General features: G+C 34.2%; 2 protein-coding genes across 2 annotated transcripts; one reads left to right on the top strand and one right to left on the bottom strand.

Annotated features, from left to right (window-relative positions):
* The first annotated feature begins 513 nt into the window (after positions 1–513).
* LOC107858818 (glycosylphosphatidylinositol anchor attachment 1 protein) lies at positions 514–8558 on the top strand. Its single transcript, XM_016703607.2, has 6 exons — positions 514–871; positions 996–1087; positions 1857–1956; positions 2601–3432; positions 3707–3840; positions 7610–8558. The coding sequence occupies exons 1-6, from the start codon at positions 777–779 to the stop codon at positions 8469–8471; spliced, it is 2115 nt and encodes a 704-aa protein (XP_016559093.1). The 5' UTR covers positions 514–776; the 3' UTR covers positions 8472–8558.
* A 7899-nt stretch (positions 8559–16457) lies between these two features.
* Positions 16458–17485, bottom strand: LOC107861048 (cyclin-dependent protein kinase inhibitor SMR6). Its single transcript, XM_016706446.2, has one exon. The coding sequence runs from the start codon at positions 17127–17129 to the stop codon at positions 16812–16814; it is 318 nt and encodes a 105-aa protein (XP_016561932.1). The 5' UTR covers positions 17130–17485; the 3' UTR covers positions 16458–16811.
* Between the last annotated feature and the right edge of the window lie 1090 nt (positions 17486–18575).

Below are 18575 nucleotides of genomic sequence, written 5' to 3'. Positions count from 1 at the left end.
TTATATATATATAGATACAAATACAAGTTGATATTTCAGGTAGTTAACAACTTGTTGCTAACCCAAGTTTGATATTTTTGTACTTTTTTCTTTTTTTTTTTAATCCATTCAAAAAGGATTATCTTTTTCTTTTTCGACAATACTTTAATTTTATTTTTTCATGTAACATATTTAAAATCATAAAATTAACAAATATTTTAATATATTTAACACAACCTTAATTTAAAAATTACAATTTTTATTTTTTTTTAATATTAAAAGAAACTAATAGGAAAGTGGTTGAAACTATTAGTAGCCGATTCCCCGTGAATTTTTTTTTTTACTTTTTTCAAAAAATTATTTTATTTTAGTAAAAAAAGTAAAAATAATAATATTTGGCCATGAGAATTTCAAATACAATTTTACTCTTACTTCTATCACAAAATTTTAAAAATAACTTCAATTTATACTCACGACTAAATACAACTTCAAATCTAACATCAACTTCAGTTTTTTAAAATTAGGATATTGATGGCCAAAGAGGCCTAAAGGCAAAGGCAGAAAAAAGAAGATTAAAGATTAGCAGCAGCAAAAAGAAATAGGAAGGGCAAAGGACCAAAAAGTATTGAATTGAAAGTTGACTGACCCGAAACCCAATTAACCCGCCAGATCCCAATTCAGAACTTGTACTCATCCGACGTCGTTTGAAGAGAATGAAGAATCTATGAAGAAAACAAAGAGAGTAGTGTAGATCCGAATTCGCAGAGAGAGAGAAAAGGAGAATAATATCGAGGCCGATGGAGACGATGTCGGAGGGTGAGCCACCCAAGCCTAAGCCTCGACCAATCGTCCGTCTTGGTCTCTTCCTTATCTCCCACAGTTTCATCGTTAGGTTCACTCTCTTCACTCTTCCTCCATCTAAAACTCTATTACACCATTTTGTTGAGTGTATGAATGAAGGCTTTAAAGGTTTTGAATAATTCGTTGATTAATCTTGCATTTTGGTATGTATTCAGTGTGGCTTGCTGTGCAGCTGGGATTTTTGCTCTCTTGCTTTTGCCTGTTCTCGCTAAGAACACCTACATTTCCGAAAATGCCCTCATGCCTGGTTAATTCTTCCTCTTATTCTTCGTTTTTCTGCACTTCTTTCATCACAGCACTAACGGTTATGGCATTGAGCTATTGTCACGATGAGTTACACGGAATTGTTCGTGTTTTTTTTTTTTTTTTTTTTTTTTTTTTAAATTTTGGTGTTCGTTCATGGTTCATGCAAGGAAGTTTGCTTACCAATTGGGATGAAGTTAACTATTCAGTTTTAGAATGAATAGGCTTGAATAGAGTAGAACGAATATAGAGGATTGCATAGTCGCCCCCAACTAATGTAGGATTTATTTGTACCATATTCGTTCACTTTTACTTTTGTTTTTTCGTAAGTCAAACTGTATGAACTTTGACCAATATTCTAAGATGTGTCTTTTTCATTATATTAATATGAGAAGGATTGCAACTTATATTATTTTTTCTTATGGTTTTTGAACATCTAAATTTTAAATTTAAAATGTGGAAATAATCTAATTCAATATAGCTTCGAAGATTAGGCAAATTGACTCTCATGAAGCGAAGAGTGACAAGTGAAAATGACTGGAGAGAGTAGTTGAGAGATTGATTGATAGGCTTATTCCATTTGGAAAAAAATGTTTTAGACCATTAATAATCCCAAATTGATAAAGTATTGGCCAATCGTACTTTAAAGTATAGTATGATGGTGGCTCAGGAAGAATGCTAGTTTTACGTTTACCTTGTAAGTCTTCCAAGTCTAGGGCTCACTGCTGCAAAAAGCCTGCCCCTTAACCTTGGTTTGGACTATCATTTTGCAGGTTCTGCTAGTCCCATGCTGTCGAATGATGACGTTTCACGGGCTAGAATGTTTGTGAACAAGGTCGTTAGCTTTGATTTCAAAACCGATAGCTCAAGCATGTATGTACTTGCCTCAAGCATTATTTATGCCACTTATATCTCCTCCAAGTGTCCATGTTGCTTTCTTCTAATGTAGACTAGGTCCTTAGAAGAAACCAGTTGACAAAAGATAATTGAACATTGTCTCCTTGCTGACTGAGATTTTCTAATGAAAAGAAACTAATGTCCTTAATTCGGTGAAAAATATACACTCTCATCATCTCATATAGGAGTACTCTTTCAAGATGATGACATGTTAAGGAACTTCATTTTCTATTTGTACTATGTTGCCGGGGAAAGCTAGATATAGCAAGAGTCTATGTGGTTTCCTTTACATGTTTTATGCCCTAAGTAGCATTGTGCAATTAAGGTTCTGACCTTTTACACCCCTCATTTCTTATCTCTTCTTCTCCTTTTTTGATAATGGAGCAAATCAGAAACTTCAGACAATAACTTAAATAGGGAAGTTACCAATCAAAAAAAAATAGGGAAGTCAGACACTAAATGACTTCTCTGATATCTGGAAACTTTTCACCAACATAAACAACTTACTTGTATTGAGATCACTAGTACCTTTGTAAGTCCTTGTTTGTTTATCTGACTTTTGACAGCCTAATTCTACTATATTTCTATAACTAAATCATTCCTTTGTTTCATGGATGCAGAGGAATTCAAGAATTGGTAGCACAACATATTACGGATTTGGGCGGTGAAGTTAATTTTCATAAGTTCCTACCTCAAGCAAATAAGTTTAACCCCCTGCATTTTTTCTCCGGTCCTGATCAAGGAATAGTCCAGGAGAATTATACTTGTTCATCATATGGCATCAATACTGTTGGATTTATAAGAGCTCCACGTGGTGATGGTAAGGAGGCTATTGTATTGGTGACCCCTTATAATTCTGTAAAGACCAGCACGGGTGAGGCTTTATCACTAGGTATTGCATACTCAATTTTCTCCCTGCTCACTCGTGTGACATGGTTAGCTAAAGATGTCATATGGCTTGCTGCTGATTCACAGCACGGGGAATATGCTGCAGTTGCTGCATGGCTAAGAGAGTATCACACACCATCATTTGATGGTTCTGGGAAAAGTCTATTTGAATCAAATGCGAGTCCAAGAACAGGAAGAAAGAGACACAATGATTTTCTACGTGCTGGCACAATGGCTGCTGCCCTTGTCATAAAGGTTACAGATGGCACTGAGAAAGCAGAGAGAGATGTTCTCAATTTATATGCTGAAGCATCCAATGGACAGATGCCAAACCTTGATCTGATCAATGTTGTGAACTATTTGGCTGTAAATGGGCAGAGATTACGGGTGAAGGTTGAGAAATTAGGGTCATTGCTTGACGCTTGGTGGTTGAGAAGTCTGGCTGAACTGTTTCACAAACTGGGCACTCTGGCTAGAAGTTTGAATCCGCAGTGGAACTTCGGTATTTCTGTTGCAGAATATATTGAAGGCACTGCTACACTTGCTTGCTCATTATATAACCAGGTATATACTTCACTGTGACACTTCCTTGTTAACACCTAAGGGGTAACACTTTTACTGGTACATGCTTTCAAAACATTCCATCCCCCCTCCCCCCAGAAGTAGAATTGTGGGTTGTTGGTGGTTGGATTGTATCCTAGCTATTGGAGGCTAGAAATTTCTATCACAAAAAACATTTCTGTAAGAAAAATCAGTCTTTGTACATCTGAATGTTAGGTAAATTACTCTGTTCAAGTTGGAATTCTGATCATATGTTGCAAATGTTGCTTTATTTTAGGCACTGGGTGTTCCCACAGGTCCTCATGGCGTTTTTCGAGATTACCAAGTTGATGCCATTACTATGGAAATCTCATCAAAACGTTTAGCAAACTACAAAAACCGACCAAATGAATTACTTTTGCAAGGTGGCAGGTCAGTATTCAATGCCCTTTCCTCTCCCAGTGTTATTAAAAGCTACCTCTCAGTGACAAAAAACATGCGTAGTACGGGATTATTGCTTCATGGCTGAATCCATGCACGCTTAAGAGAAGTATGCGTTTAGTCAATAGTGATCAACAACAACATCCCAGTGTAATCCCACAAGTGAAGTTTGGGGAGGGTAGAATGCACGCAGACCTCACCTAACTAGTACCTGCCAAACAATCTGAAAAGAGAGATACACATATGGGAGATACTAATTAATCGAAATGGAAAGCTCCACACAACAACAATAGAAAGGACAATAGCAAAAATGAGATAATGCAATAGTCAGCACACAAAACACTAGTGAAAGTTGAAATCAAAGCTCAAGGAACTACTAGCATAGTGCGAATAATATTGAAAAGGCGAGAGTTGCAAGAATAACCACTGAGTCTATCTCACAGGGAAGCGAGAGAATGCTCAACTATCAACTAACCTTCTACACTAATACGTGACTTCCAAACTCTACTATCTAAAATGTCCTCGGTATGGTCAAGATGAACCAGGTCCTGCTTAAACTCCCCTCCCCCCCCCCCCCCCCCCACCCCCGAAAAAAACTTTTTTGGCTTGCCTCTTCCTCTCCTGATGCCCGCCACTGCCAACCGCTCATACTCCTTTTTGTACTTTCAATGCCGCACTCGTGTCGGATTCTCCAAAAATATACTACTTTTGGAGAATCCAATACGCACTTGCTGGCATTTTTGAAGAATCCAAGCAATATAGATCTGCACTACTCCTCACATGCCCAAACCATCTCAATCTCGCTTCCTCATCTTCTCCACCACGGGGGCCATTCCTACTTTGTCCCATATCTTATCATTCCTAATCTCGTCTCTCCTAGTATGACCGCACATCCACCTTAACATTCTCATCTCCGCAATTTTGATCTTCTAAACACGAGAGTTCTTAATCGGCCAACACTCCATCCGATACAACATAATTGGTCTAACAACCACTTTGTAGAACTTACCTTATAACGTAGGTTGTACTTGATTATCACACAAGACCCTAAAAGCTATCCTCTATTTCGCCCATCCCGCACCAATATGGTTCGTGACATCCTCATCGATCTTGCCATTATCTTTAATCAAAGATGCTAGGTACTTGAAACAATCTCTCTTGGGGATCACTTGAGACTCAAGTCGTACTTCCATATCGGTCTTAGGTGCAAAATCACTAAACTTACATTCCAAATATTCTATCTTGGTCCTTTTAACCTAAATCCTTTAGACTCCAGTGTTGGTCTCCAACCTCTAGCCTACTATTAACTACGATCCTGGTCTCATCAACCAACATGATGTCATCAACAAATAACATATACCACGACATCTCACCCTGTACATAGCGCGTCAGTTCATCCATAACTGGTGCGAAAAGAAACGGGCTAAGAGTCGATCCCCGATGCAACCCATTCATGACTAGAAAGTACTCAGAGTCTCCTCCCACTATCCTCACCCTTTCATGTCTTAATCGCGCCAGTGTAAGCTATAGGAACACCTTAGCCTCTGAGCATCTCCAAAGAACTTCCCTAGGGACTCTATCGTATGCCTTCTCTAGATCATTGAACACCATATGCAAATCTCTCCTTGCCTCTCTCCACTTTTCCACCTGTCTCCTCACAAGACGGATGACTTCTGTGGTAAATCGCCCCGACATGAAATCAAACTGGTTCTCAGAAATGAACACACTTCTCCTCAACCTCATCTCCACCACCTTCTCCCACACTTTCATTGTATGACTCAGAAGCTTGATGCCCCTATAGTTTCAGTTTTGGATATCACCTTTGTTCTTGTACAATGGAACCATCGTACTTCACTCCATGTTTCAAGCATCTTCGTTGTTCTGAAAATAACATTAAACAACCTGATCAACCATTCCAAGCCTGCTATGCCAATGGTCTTCCAGAATTCCACAGGTATCTCGTCTAGTCCAGTTGCTTTTCCTCTACTCATCCTACGGATAACAAACTTAAGCTCTTCAACCTGTATAGATCCACAAAACCCAACCGCCCCTGCTTCTCAGAGTGCTCCAACTCTCCTAGCACAATGTCCTTGTCCTTTTCGTCGTTCAGGAGTGTATGGAAGTATGCCTACTTCCTTCATCAAATGAGTAACTCATTTGTCAAAATTCCGTCTTCCTCATCTTTAATGCACTTCACTTGGTCCAGGCTTGAGCCTTCCTCTCTCTTGCCTTAGCTAATCTGTACAACTTCTTACCACTACCTTTGTCCCCTAGCTCTTGGTACAAGCGCTCGAAAGCTGCCGTTTTGCCATTGTAACCCCCAACTTGGCCTCCTTTCTCGCCACTTTATAAACTTCTTTATTCGCCCTTTTTTCCTTTTCGTCCTTGCTCTCCACCAACTACACGTACTCAGTCTTCTTAGCATACCTCTAAGTTGCTCAGACTCTTAAAAAATGTTGCCGCACCCGAGTCAGATCCTTCAAAAATGAACTACTTTTGAAGTATCCGACATGCACTAGATGACATTTTTGAAGAGTCCGAGCAACATAGGCGTACCTTTTGGTTGGACTTGCACCGGTTTCTTAGCCTCTACCTTTCGTTGTGCTTACACCGATTTCTTAGCCTCTACCTTTCGTAGGACTTCACCCTTCCACTCCAGTCTCCTAAGTAATCACCAGAGTTGCCCTTTTAAACCCCCAACACCTCTCTAATCGCTTCCTTTATGCAACTAGCAGTTCTATCCGGCATATCTGTCGCATCCTCACTACTTCTCCAGGCCCCCCATAGCCACCAACTTCTCCCCCATAACTCACACTCTACACTCTCAAAAGTCAAGTTACCCCATTTGATCCTCAGCCAGCCATACCCCAACCTCCTTCCTCTTCAACTTAATCCCAAATCCATAATCATAAGCTTATGTTGAGTTGTAAGATTCTCGCCCGGAATAACCTTGCAGTCCTTGCAAAGGCCTCCATCACCCTTCCTAAGAAGAAAGAAATCAATATGAGTCCTAGCCACCATGCTGTGAAAGGTAACCAAGTGATTCTCCTTCTCAGGGAAACACGAATTCGCCACCACCAACTCAAAAGCTCTCGTGAAATGTAAAAGTGCAATTCCTCCTTCATTTCAATCTCCAAAACCAAAACCTCCACGTACACATCCAAGCCTGCTTGCGGGGCGCATAAGCACTAATAATGTTCAATGTAAGCCCTCCCACGACTAACTTAATCGACACAATCCTATCATTGACCCTCCTGACCTCTACCACATGCTCCTTAAGTTCCCTGTCAACTAAAGTCCTTACTCCATTTCTATTTCTTACCGCTCATGAGTACCATAATTTAAACCCGTCCACATCCCCAGCTGTGGTCCCAACTCACTTGGTTTCCTGAATACACGCAATCAATTGTGATCCTAATAAGGATTGTTACCATTTTCAAAATAAAAATAAAAAGTAGTGATCCCAATAAGAAGTGGTCGATTCTTCAAATCTTTGTTTAAAAGAGTTAAAAAAAAAAAAGTAAAAGGGGAAATGACATTTTTCTATTTGATTAATAGGATTCGTCTTTCATGCATGATCGAATGTCATCTTTATTAATCCTCTTATTCATCTCGAGTTTGTGACGTCTATTCTTTTACTACTTGTGTTCCTTGACTTCTTTTCTTCCTTTAAACAGACGACTTTCTTTTTCATCCAATGTGCAAGTCCTTTCTGGATATAAACCTTAACTCTCAGTGATTTTTTCTTATCTTGTTGCAGATTGGTCGAAGGAGTGATCCTTTCTGTAAATAATCTGCTTGAGAAGTTTCACCAGTCATTTTTTCTTTATCTTTTGACATCTCCGAACAAATTTGTGTCAGTTGGAGTCTACATGATACCCTTTGCCTTGCTTGTCGCTCCTCTACCAATGGTTGCAGCTTCTCTTTTCGCTGATTCTACTCAGAGGAATTCTGGGACGGAAAACAAGGTCACGTCATCTTCTGATATCCCAGCCATCACATTTGAATCATGGAGATGGCTTCATGCAGCGAAGACCGTGTTTATTGTCCACTTTTGGGGTGCCGTTGTAACATTACTTCCACATTTTCTGTCTCTAGTACTAGATTCACTACCTCTGATCAACCTCGTGATCTGGATTGTCCTTTCAGCGTTCACTCTCTTGGTCTTGCAAGTGGTTCTTGGTTCCTCCGTTTCTCTTCCACGCATGAAACAAACTCAAGGAATGGAATGGACTCTTTTGAAATCAGTTACAATTGCTGCTGCATGTACTGGACTTTGCATAATGTCAGTCATAAACTTTGCAACTGCTGAACTCGGAGCACTTATGCTAGTCCCTATGTGTTTAATGGCTAGACCCTTGAGGATTGATGCTAAAGCTAAAACCTTGAAGTCATTTATTAGGGTGGCTTGCAATCTAGTATTAATATTTCTGTTTTTTCCTCCTGTCACTTATTATTTGTGGAAAGGAGCATTAGTAGGTCTTGACAATGCAAGAGTTGGTGACTTCTGGAACTGGGTTGAGTCTCTTTGGACATGGAACAGTGCCACATACATATACATGTGTATGGTTCACCTTCCATGTTGGGTTTTGTGTGTCCATACACTAGCATATCCTTGTTGATCCACTGCAATTTTCCACTTTTTGTATTTGTATACTAGCAAAATGGAATTGGGAGTACATTTATGGATCTATCATCGTCTTCGTATCTTTAGTGGTGCCAGTTGGTTATAATTCTCCATATTTACTAGTATTTGGCTTCTCATACTGTTAACTGATGATCTAATGGTCTAGGAATATATTCAATTTGCAGCAGTAAGGCTCTTTGCCTTGGATTCTCTAAGATGCACGTGAAGGAATCGTTTATTTGCGAAAAAGCAATCAGCAATGGCCTGTACGGGACAAAAGTCCAAATTCATAGTCTGGCAGGAAAGTTAATATTAGTAGTAATGGTAGCAATTAAACTTTTGAATACGTTTGGCTATAAATTTTCCACCTTTTTTGGGAGTTGAACTCCAGAAAATATGTTCGAAAAGGGGATAAATGTATCCCAAAACTATGATAAATGGTACTATATATTCTCCATCATACTTTTGGTACATATATGCCTCTATCGTTAATGAAATGGTACGTATACGTCCCTCACACTAATGATAGGGGTATATGTGTACCCAAAATATGATAGAGGGTTTATACATACCATTTATCATAGTTCGAGGATATATTTGTTCTTTTTTCGTTTTAATTTTTTTTATCCCAAATAATTAACACAAATTCACTATCTAACCCAATAAAACCAACTTGATCTAATCTCTATTTTTTGTCACAAATCTGATACTTCCTCTATTTTTTTCCTCTTAAATGTGAACCCCAATCAAAGTGTAGTGGTTGGTTGCTGCGGATAGTTGGTGTTATTGGTTGGAGGAAGTGGAGATTTAGTCGGAGCTAGGGGTGTGGCGATGGTTCGCTAGTGGGGTGTTTCCGGGGAGATGATGACTATGTGGTGACGAAATTTCGGGGGAAAATGAAATGTAGGGAGTTTAATTTATTTGTTGTTTTGGAATATTATGAGTAACTGATTTTTCTTTTTTTGAAATTGCTAGTAGTGATTGTTATCGTATTATTTGAGTATATCATTATAGTGATGGGAAAAACGTGTTTGCTAGATAGGAGTCTCTTGAATTTTAATTGGGAGTAGGTCGGATAGTGGATGCATTGGGTCGCATAGTGGGTTTAAATTGATTATATGGGATAAAAAAATTAAAATAAAAAGGGGATAAATATACCCCCGATATGATAAATGATACATATATACTCTTCATCATATTTTGGGTAGTATGAGGGGCGTATACGTACCATTTCATTAACAATAGAGGCATACATGTATCAAAAATATGATGGAGGGTATACACATATCATTTATTATAGTTCAGGTATATTTGTTCCTTTTCAAAATATGTTTGGTTATAAATTTTGAGAAAATTTTGTTTCACTTTTTTCGAGAATTTTCTGAAATTCCAAAAACAACAAAAAAAACTGTTCACTTTATATGACTTACAAAAATTCAAAAATAACTCTAATTTATTTCATAGATCAACTACAATTTCAATTTTCAAATATTAATTTTTCAGTTTGAAAACAAAAACTACTTTTTTCTATTTTTCACAATGTCGAACGCCTAATAAGTAATCCAATTCCGCACGGATATAATTTATGAATTGGTGAGAAGCGGGACCACTATATGGACAGAGCTAGAATACGGATTACAAGTTTAACATAATTTAATAATTTTGGTCCAAATTTTTATCTCCGCAATCAATTGAGTATGTCCAATTTTTTTTTATTTTTTATTTTTTATTTTTAAAATTAGCAGCTTTAAAAAATTATAATCTCGAGCCATAAGCTTCAAATTTTATCTCATCCTCCAAGGACCTAAGAGTATGTAGACCCTAAGCGTCCAGGACTGATCCGGTCACAAGCTCTTCTTACGGGGCTCACTTGTCAAAGTTTAACTTGGACCCCCTCATAATCTGCCTTCACCCACTTAGCTCCGGCGAACTAATCATAATTAGGCAATTTTTTTAGGTTGTGTTTTGTCATGAAAATCATAATTTTTTGAACTTGGAATTGGAATTGGAGTTGGAGTTGAAGTTGGAGTTAGAATTGTGTTTGACCATGAATATAAATTTGAATTGTTTTTTAAATTTGGTGAGAGAAGTAGGAGTGAAAAAAGTAAAAATAAATTTTATTTGTTTTCACTTTTCCAAACACAATTTCAAATTGTATTTGAAAATCTCATAGCCAAACACATATTGTTTCATTTTTTTCACTAAAGTAGATTAATTTTTTTAAGAAAATAAAATAATTTTCATGACCAAACGAGTACTTACTTAATTGGGAAAGATTAGCTAAGTACTCCCGTTATTTAGTAAGTAATAATTATTTACTATTGACTTAATACATAAATTAAGAAATAATAAATAATAGAAATAATTTAACTTATCATCATTTGAATATAATATATTTTATATTAATACAACATGATAAAAAGTAATTGAGTGATTTATTTATAGAGAAAAGAATAAAAGAGGGATCCACGACGGCGTTTGGCGCAAATCCAGAAATTTTTCTACTGTATTTTAAAGATTCCCCCAAACAATTGAATTTGTTTTGCTTTTTGAAAATTGGGAAGAGTGCTCTTGTGTTCAGTGTTTCATTTTACACCTTGACGAATAGTAATGGAGTACTAACTCTACAATTTTTAAGGCAGCAGTAAAAATGAGCACAATTTTCTGGGCAAAGTGATTATTCCATAGGATTCCTCGAAGGTCCACTATTTACAAATTCCATACTAACCACTCCACCCCTCTATACTCTTTCCCCTCCAGTATACATACGATTGCATTAGATTCCTCTTCCTCTTCAATTTCACAGGATACTATTTCCTTCCCTCATTTTATTGACTTGCCATATCTTTTAAAAAATACTCTCATCATTTTAAAATAAATAAATTATTAAGTTATTTTTTAATATTTAAAATAAATAAATAATTCATTTTTCAAGAGACATGTTGAATTTTTTTTCAATTTTGTCCTTTCATTTAATAAGGTTTTTAAGTACTTCACATTTTCTAAGAGAGCAATTTAAGAACAATTAAAGGAGTAATAACAAAAAGTAACCTACAATTTATGTCCTAAGAGATTTTTCTTAAGAGATGTGTCATACCCCAACAATTCAATTATTTTGAAATGAAGGGAGTAATGAATAAACTGATAATTTTCTATATATCTAATAAATATAATGTTATAAGAAATATATTACAAAATAATTATATTTAATTCTTTTTTTTTTGTGTTATTTTATTTGACTTTCTTACTAAAAATAACTAATCCAATTTTACTTGGTCAATTTATAAAATCTACTCTCTTTTAATTTATCTTTGTTGAACAATCAAAAATAAAAATAAAAAAATTCTATGTTTTACCTTTAGAATTAATTACTTATTCTTCATTTTTCAGTGTCTATTATTAAACATCAATTAATAAGGGTATTATAGTAAAGTCACAATCTGAATCATTGTTTTCTTAATAAGTGTGACAGGTAAATTTGAACGGCGGGAATAAATAATTGTTTATATAATATCGATATACAGTCATATATCATACATACAATGTCATTTCATTACATACCGATTTATATAATATCGATGCACGTCTATATATTATGTATAAAATATTGATACACGTTTGTATACCATTTATACAATGTCGATATATTACATAACTATTTATACAATATCGTGACATTATATATGCAATATATAACTATTTTTATATCATATATACATATTTAAAGTCCATTTATAAAATTATTGATACATAAAAAAGGTTGTACACTAAAAATTTGAAAAAAAATAATAATTTAAAACAAGAATATGCAACAAAACAACAACAACAACTTTTTTCTAAAAAACTTACTACTGAAAATAAAGGGAAAAATGAACTAATGGTCAGTTTAAGTAATCAATAAATTTTGCTTATTTTTATTATAAACTATTTACTTTTTGAACATAAATGAAGCTTTTCCTAAATAAAATTTATAGGTCACAAATTTATCTATATAAAAAAATGAATAGTGCATAACTTTAATGTTCTATCTACTTTTCTACAAAGTTAACGCTATCAATGCTATTAAAGTAAAAGCATAATAAGTATATAACGTACAAAAATTGTGCTAAAGTATATATCGCACAAAAATCTTGCTATCAATCGATTTATGTTATTTTTTACTTACATAATATATTTGTATCATTTTCTTACATTGACGATTTATTTAGATCATGTACTCGAAATTTTAAGAATAATTTGGTAATATTTAAAAAGGCAAAAAGTATAGTTATGTTCTAGTTTCTTTTCTGTATAGGTTTGCATTGAGACAAAAATTTACTTATTTTGGATTAGAGGGAGCATATTAACAATACTCCAATATTTTCTTTGTTCATCTTTATTTGTCCATTCTACTAAAAATAGATATTCAATAATACTTGTTCAATTTAAAAAATTAATGTATTTTGCCCATTTTTCTCCATTTTATCCTTACAATAAAATACTATTAATTATCTAATGCATTTTTTAAAATATTAAATCTACTATATTCTATTTACGGGTGATATAATAAAATTACTCTTATTATTTATTATTTTTAAAATATATATCAAGTCAAAAATAAAAAAAAAATACATAAAAATGAACGGAGGGAGTACAAATTAACGGTTTGACCCAAAATAAATTTCGTCTCCAAAAGAAGGAAACTAATTAAAGATGAGGTCCAATAATGGTGATCAAATATGGATGTTTCGTTTGCCTACATGAGCTGCAGCACTGTTGAATATTCAAAATTTAACTATGTTTGGCCAATCAATACGAATCTTAATCCCTGTATGTGTACTGTAGTTTACATATTTGAGTACATGCAAATTAATTATATGTCCTTCATTGACTAAGAAAATCAAGTATGCCCACACGGACACGGGTCATGATTGAGCAAACACTACAAAAAATATGAAAATGAGATTAATTAACTCAAGTTTTATCATTAGTCAAAATTCCTCATTCAATGGTACTCATTATTGGAGAGAGTTAGAAACACACGTAACTAGGGTCTAAATACATTTAGTGCCCATTTGGTCATGAATAATGTCATTTTTTTAAAATTTTATTTTAAATGTTACGATAAGAGTTTTGAAGTTTGTTTTGAAGAAGAAAATTTCACATCAAAAATTTACTTTGATTGGGAGGAGGTTGAGAGTTATAAATAAACCTTCACCTCCTTCATTATTGATACACATAAAAATATTCTTTTCCTTATTTACTATTAAAGAGGTTTAGAGATAATTCTCTTGGAGATCTCTTTGAGAATAGTATTTTAGGAAGTGAGGGTGTGTGAGAAAAATATTGTGTATTGTATGGTGTAATAATTTCCATATAGTGAATATCTTTTTGGGAGGCCCGTGATTTTTTCTCCGGAGTTTTCCAAGTTAAATCTATGTGTTGTTATTCTCTTTAATTTCTCTATTATTTTCTGTTTGAAAGCGATTCGCAAGGGGCGAAAAAAATAGTCGATTTTTCCCGACAAAGAGTAGTCACTTAAATAACAATCAGTAATCACCCTTCACTAAAAATGGAAACTGGGTGAAAAAATTATCATAGAATTATTATTAAAATTATTTTCACTTCAAACTATGAATAAAAAATTTAAAATAATTTTATTTTTATTCTTTCAAACACAATTTCAATCTTCAAATAACATTTTCAACTAGAATATAAATACTCAATTATAGTTTTTCTTCTTCAAATTTTATATTATGTCAAGTTGCTCACTTAATCCGTCTTCTATAGAGAAGGGATAATTTAGAGTAATCTTATTTTCTGGTTAAGATAAGATTAAAGAAGAGGGCAACAATAGAGATTGTGTTTGGCTGCATGCAACTGGTGCTCCCCACGAGGTAACAATTCACACTTATCCTAAAGTACTCAAATTACATTTTTATTTCTTCTCCCAGTGAATACCCATCAACGTCATGCCCTGCGTACTGCTTTCAACTCTATTGACACTCTTTAATTGGATTTAATCAGGGTAAGTGTTTTTAATATTAATTAGTGCAATATAATTTTAATTCATTTACTACAAATATTTTATTTGTTCAGGGCTAGACCTATTACTCCCAAAGAAGCACTCATCCATAAATCGGTTACCATAAAAATAACATAAAAAAATGTAGCCCCATTAGACAGATCCGAACCCCCTTCGTCGGAAAATTATACTATTTTTACATGAATTTTTTTTTTATATATAAATAATAGAAGTTGAACCCCTTCGACTAGTCCGTATATGTACTACTGAACCCCCTCACTAAAAATCCTGAATCCGCCCGTGTCATTAGGTGATCAAGGGAGAAGTTATGTATCGACAGGGTTCAATTTTATTGCTTTAGCTGAATTTGTTGTATATAATATAACTCATAATATAAAAGAACTATTCTGCTTCCAGTTCCACTGCAGGTGGCTTCATAATAATGCAAACAATATTAACTCTTCTAAACTAAACAATGTTTTAGTCAATCTGACAAAGTAAGGTCCCAACTTTTGTTACTATTGCAGATTATAAATTTGCTTTGCTAAACCTCTCTAATCCCTAGGATACTTTCTTTATTATCTTTATTTTAAGTAGAATTAAGGAGCACCTTACATTGGGAGAACTACTTGATCACTTTAATTGGCTGGTCATGCACACAGAGAAAATAGTATCTAACTCACTTTAATTGGGAGATTTAGCATGTAAGTCATCTCCTTAAGAACGTTGATTTGACAATATATTACTGTAAAACTATACAATAAAAGTGAAACTTACTCAATAATCGAATAAAGGTAACTTTTTTCTTAGTCATAAAAGTGGTGTGAATTAATTTCAAATGAGTAACAAACAAATTGTGTTAATTTTTTATAGTTACCCCACATAGGATTCTCTTACAGTACATCTCCATTATGTATGTGTTTGTCCTTTAATTACCAGTGAGGCATTTTTACGAGGAGAGGTTGGATTTGCCAATACAAATTTCAGGTATTGTAGGGACATTACATGTTAAAGTGGGACACATAGAAAGACTAAAGAGCCTATTTTTGAAATGCTAGTGAAAGTAGTACTCTACTTGGTAGCCAAGAAAAGCTATACTCTATTTTTCTTTTTTGCCTTTTTCAATCGTTTCTTAAAGAGAAAAAAAATTAAGTACCTTTGTATGTGAAATTATTCAAATTTACAACCTTAATGACATATTTTTGTTTTGAGATTACAAGTTATAAACATATTTTTGATATTACAATTGTCATACGTCATAGCAATAAAAGAGATGATTCAATTTTTGAGAATGGTCAGTAAATTTGGTGAAGACAGCGTCCGTGCACTGTGCAGCCATGAAAAAGATTTTACCTTTAGTTAATTTTAGATGTATTCGGCGACTTTTGTTTTTTTCCTCCCTTTTCTTAAAATCCACGTGCATATGCTTGTTTAGGTTTGAAAAATGAGTTCCAAAAATGAAGTAGGTGAAATAAAAAAAAGAAGTAATGTTATGAAATTAGGAGGGGATTACATGCCAAAGAAAAGAAAAAATTAGGAGCACCAAAATATAGTTTGCTTTGTTTGAGCTAAATATTTGTCGGAAATAACGTCTCTACTTTCATAAAATAGGTATTCCATGTGAGTAGACATCACTCTTCTCAAGCTTTACTTGCGTTATTACACTGAATATATTATTGTCGTATATAAAAAGCAAAGGAAGAGAGAGCAATTGGTCTTTGTTAAATGTCCCTATAATTGGGTTGCAATTTCATAATCCAATTTTACAAAACAGAAACAATGAAACAGAGTAAAAAGTCTTGCAAATTGGATGACATTTTCTAAACCATTTCACATATAGAAACAAGAATTGTAGAAAGCAAGTGTCTTGCAAATTGCAATACATTGTTTTTGACCTGTTTTACGTATAGGAAAAAGGAAAACAGAAAGGCATACACACTTTGAAATGAACCAGTTCACACATAGAAACAAGAAGAGTAGAAATCAAAGTGTAGCAAATTGAGATTTTTCACGTTCTAATTGGAGAAAAAGAACTACAAGCTACATTAGCTATTTTGAAGAAACCATATCTAAACTTGTATATTACATTATCACCATCAACTTAAGAACCTAACAAACTACCCTAATAAAACCTACTAAACTCAATTAAAAAAAAAAACTAGAAAGAAAGAAACAGAACAATAGCAAAAGGGCCATCTTTCTTGTTCCATTTTTTGTCCCTTTGTCAATAATAAGCCCTTGTGGTTCAGGCCTTCTCTGAACTACGTACGTACATTGCAGAAGCTTTAACGCATCGAACTACTGAGCTTTTTCTGTTTTTACTCATATGGATTAAAAATTAGCTCTTTCCACATGAGGTATAAATACTGATTCAAGATCAGGTGGATTAAAGAACTCCCTAACACTGTTATAATGACAAGTTGATTTTGGCCGGCGTTTCATCGGCGCCGGTGGACATGGAAGTCTTTCTGGTATCCTTGAATCTCTTGCTGTCGGCGTTGTTGAACATTCTTCTTCATCTTCAGAATCCTCCTCTTTTCGCTTCGTCGAAATTGATCTCAAAGGAGCAAGAATTGCAATTCCAGCAATTACATATTTCTTGTTTTCTTCTTTGTTCCCTTCCACTTGATGTTTTTTGGAAAATCCCATGTTTTTAACAACCTTAAATTGCCAAAAAATGATCTTGATTGTTGTAAAGATTCCAAGTTTATCAATAAGCAAAGGAATTTTGGACTTGACAAAAGAGGATTAAACAAGGGTAGCCCGGTGCAATAAAGTTCTCAATATTTTTTTTTTTTAACGATTGAAGAAGAAAGAACCAAAAAGGTCTTTCTTGATTTTCAGATACAGAATTCTCTTTAAGGGAAGAGTGGGGAAAAGGGGTGGAATGTGAAGACTTTGAATGAAGGAAAATGGGGGGAAAAGGCCGCTAAAAATGAAGGGGAAAGTTAGAGAAGGAAACTGAAGCAATTATTAGAGAAAAATTATGAGAGTAAGGAGATTCATAAAGAATCTTATTAAATATTTATATATGAAAATTTTTCATTTTTTGGGAGACGGGGTGGGGGGTGAGGGGACAGGAAAAAAAGAGTGGGCTGCCCGTACAATTTCGGGCAATGGGGCAAATGGAAATTTTAGATTTGGCGCCAGTTTTTTGGTGTCTAGAAGAGCAACGGCTCTCTTTCCCGCCAATGTTAGATTTTTGGTTTCCAGTTTTACCCTTCTTTAGGATCATTATTTTCTGTTGGATGCCATTGTCGCCCAAATCCACTCGTGCTGGAGCCCCTCAAAAGGCCCTTAAGGTCAAAAAAAAAAAAAAAAAAAGACTTTTGACGTTTGATCCCAAAAATTAAAATTTTTTAACTTAAAGTTGAAATTGGAGTTGCGTTTGTTTATAAATATAATTAAAGTTATTTTTAAATTTTTGTAAGAAAAGAAAGATGAAAAAAATGGAAGCAACTTTTTCTTATTTTTCACTTTTTCAAATAAACTCCAAATTTTATTTGAAATTCTCATGGCCAAACATCAACTTAGAGTTGTATCTGCCATAAAATAATTATTTTTTTTTTTTTGAAAAAGTGAAAAATTCTCATGATCAAACAGATCTTAGAAATAAGAAATAGGGAGACTTAAGTAAATGTGCACTTAGCTATCTAATTTTTAAACATTGTTGAATTATAAACTACCGATACACTTTGATTGTAGATGTTGTGTATATTATTATGTATATTATAAGGATGAAATGAAATTTCTTGATTTCTTACGGAATGAAAAGAAGAAAATGTTTGTTTAAATTTTTTATGTGTAAAATAAAGATCTCTTATAAATAAGAACATAAAACTTTTTAAACATTGCAAACCTAAAAAGCTAATTCTCCTTATTATATGTGCAGAATATGTATAGTATGTATATATTGAGAAAAGATATAAAGTCACCCTTTAACTTGTCCGACTTTTTCAAAAAGATATCTAAACTATATGAGCGACCTATTACCTCACGAAAATTACATATACCGTTGTAAATAAACCATTTTGATCAAAATTTTGCCTATGCGTGTAGACACATAGGACGTGCGTGAGAGAAAAAAATTGTTGA

This window comes from Capsicum annuum, chromosome 2 (assembly GCF_002878395.1).
Source record: "Capsicum annuum cultivar UCD-10X-F1 chromosome 2, UCD10Xv1.1, whole genome shotgun sequence".
NCBI classification, from domain to species: Eukaryota; Viridiplantae; Streptophyta; class Magnoliopsida; order Solanales; family Solanaceae; genus Capsicum; species Capsicum annuum.
This window is presented reverse-complemented; position numbering and strand designations above follow the sequence as displayed.

Coding starts and splice junctions, on each gene's coding strand:
- LOC107858818 (XM_016703607.2), top strand. CDS start 777: ATGGAGACGATGTCGGAGGGTGAGCCACCCAAGCCTAAGCCTCGACCA. Junction 1,088..1,856: donor CGAAAATGCCCTCATGCCTG/GTTAATTCTTCC, acceptor ATCATTTTGCAG/GTTCTGCTAGTCCCATGCTG. Junction 1,957..2,600: donor AAAACCGATAGCTCAAGCAT/GTATGTACTTGC, acceptor TCATGGATGCAG/AGGAATTCAAGAATTGGTAG.
- LOC107861048 (XM_016706446.2), bottom strand. CDS start 17,129: ATGGGATTTTCCAAAAAACATCAAGTGGAAGGGAACAAAGAAGAAAAC.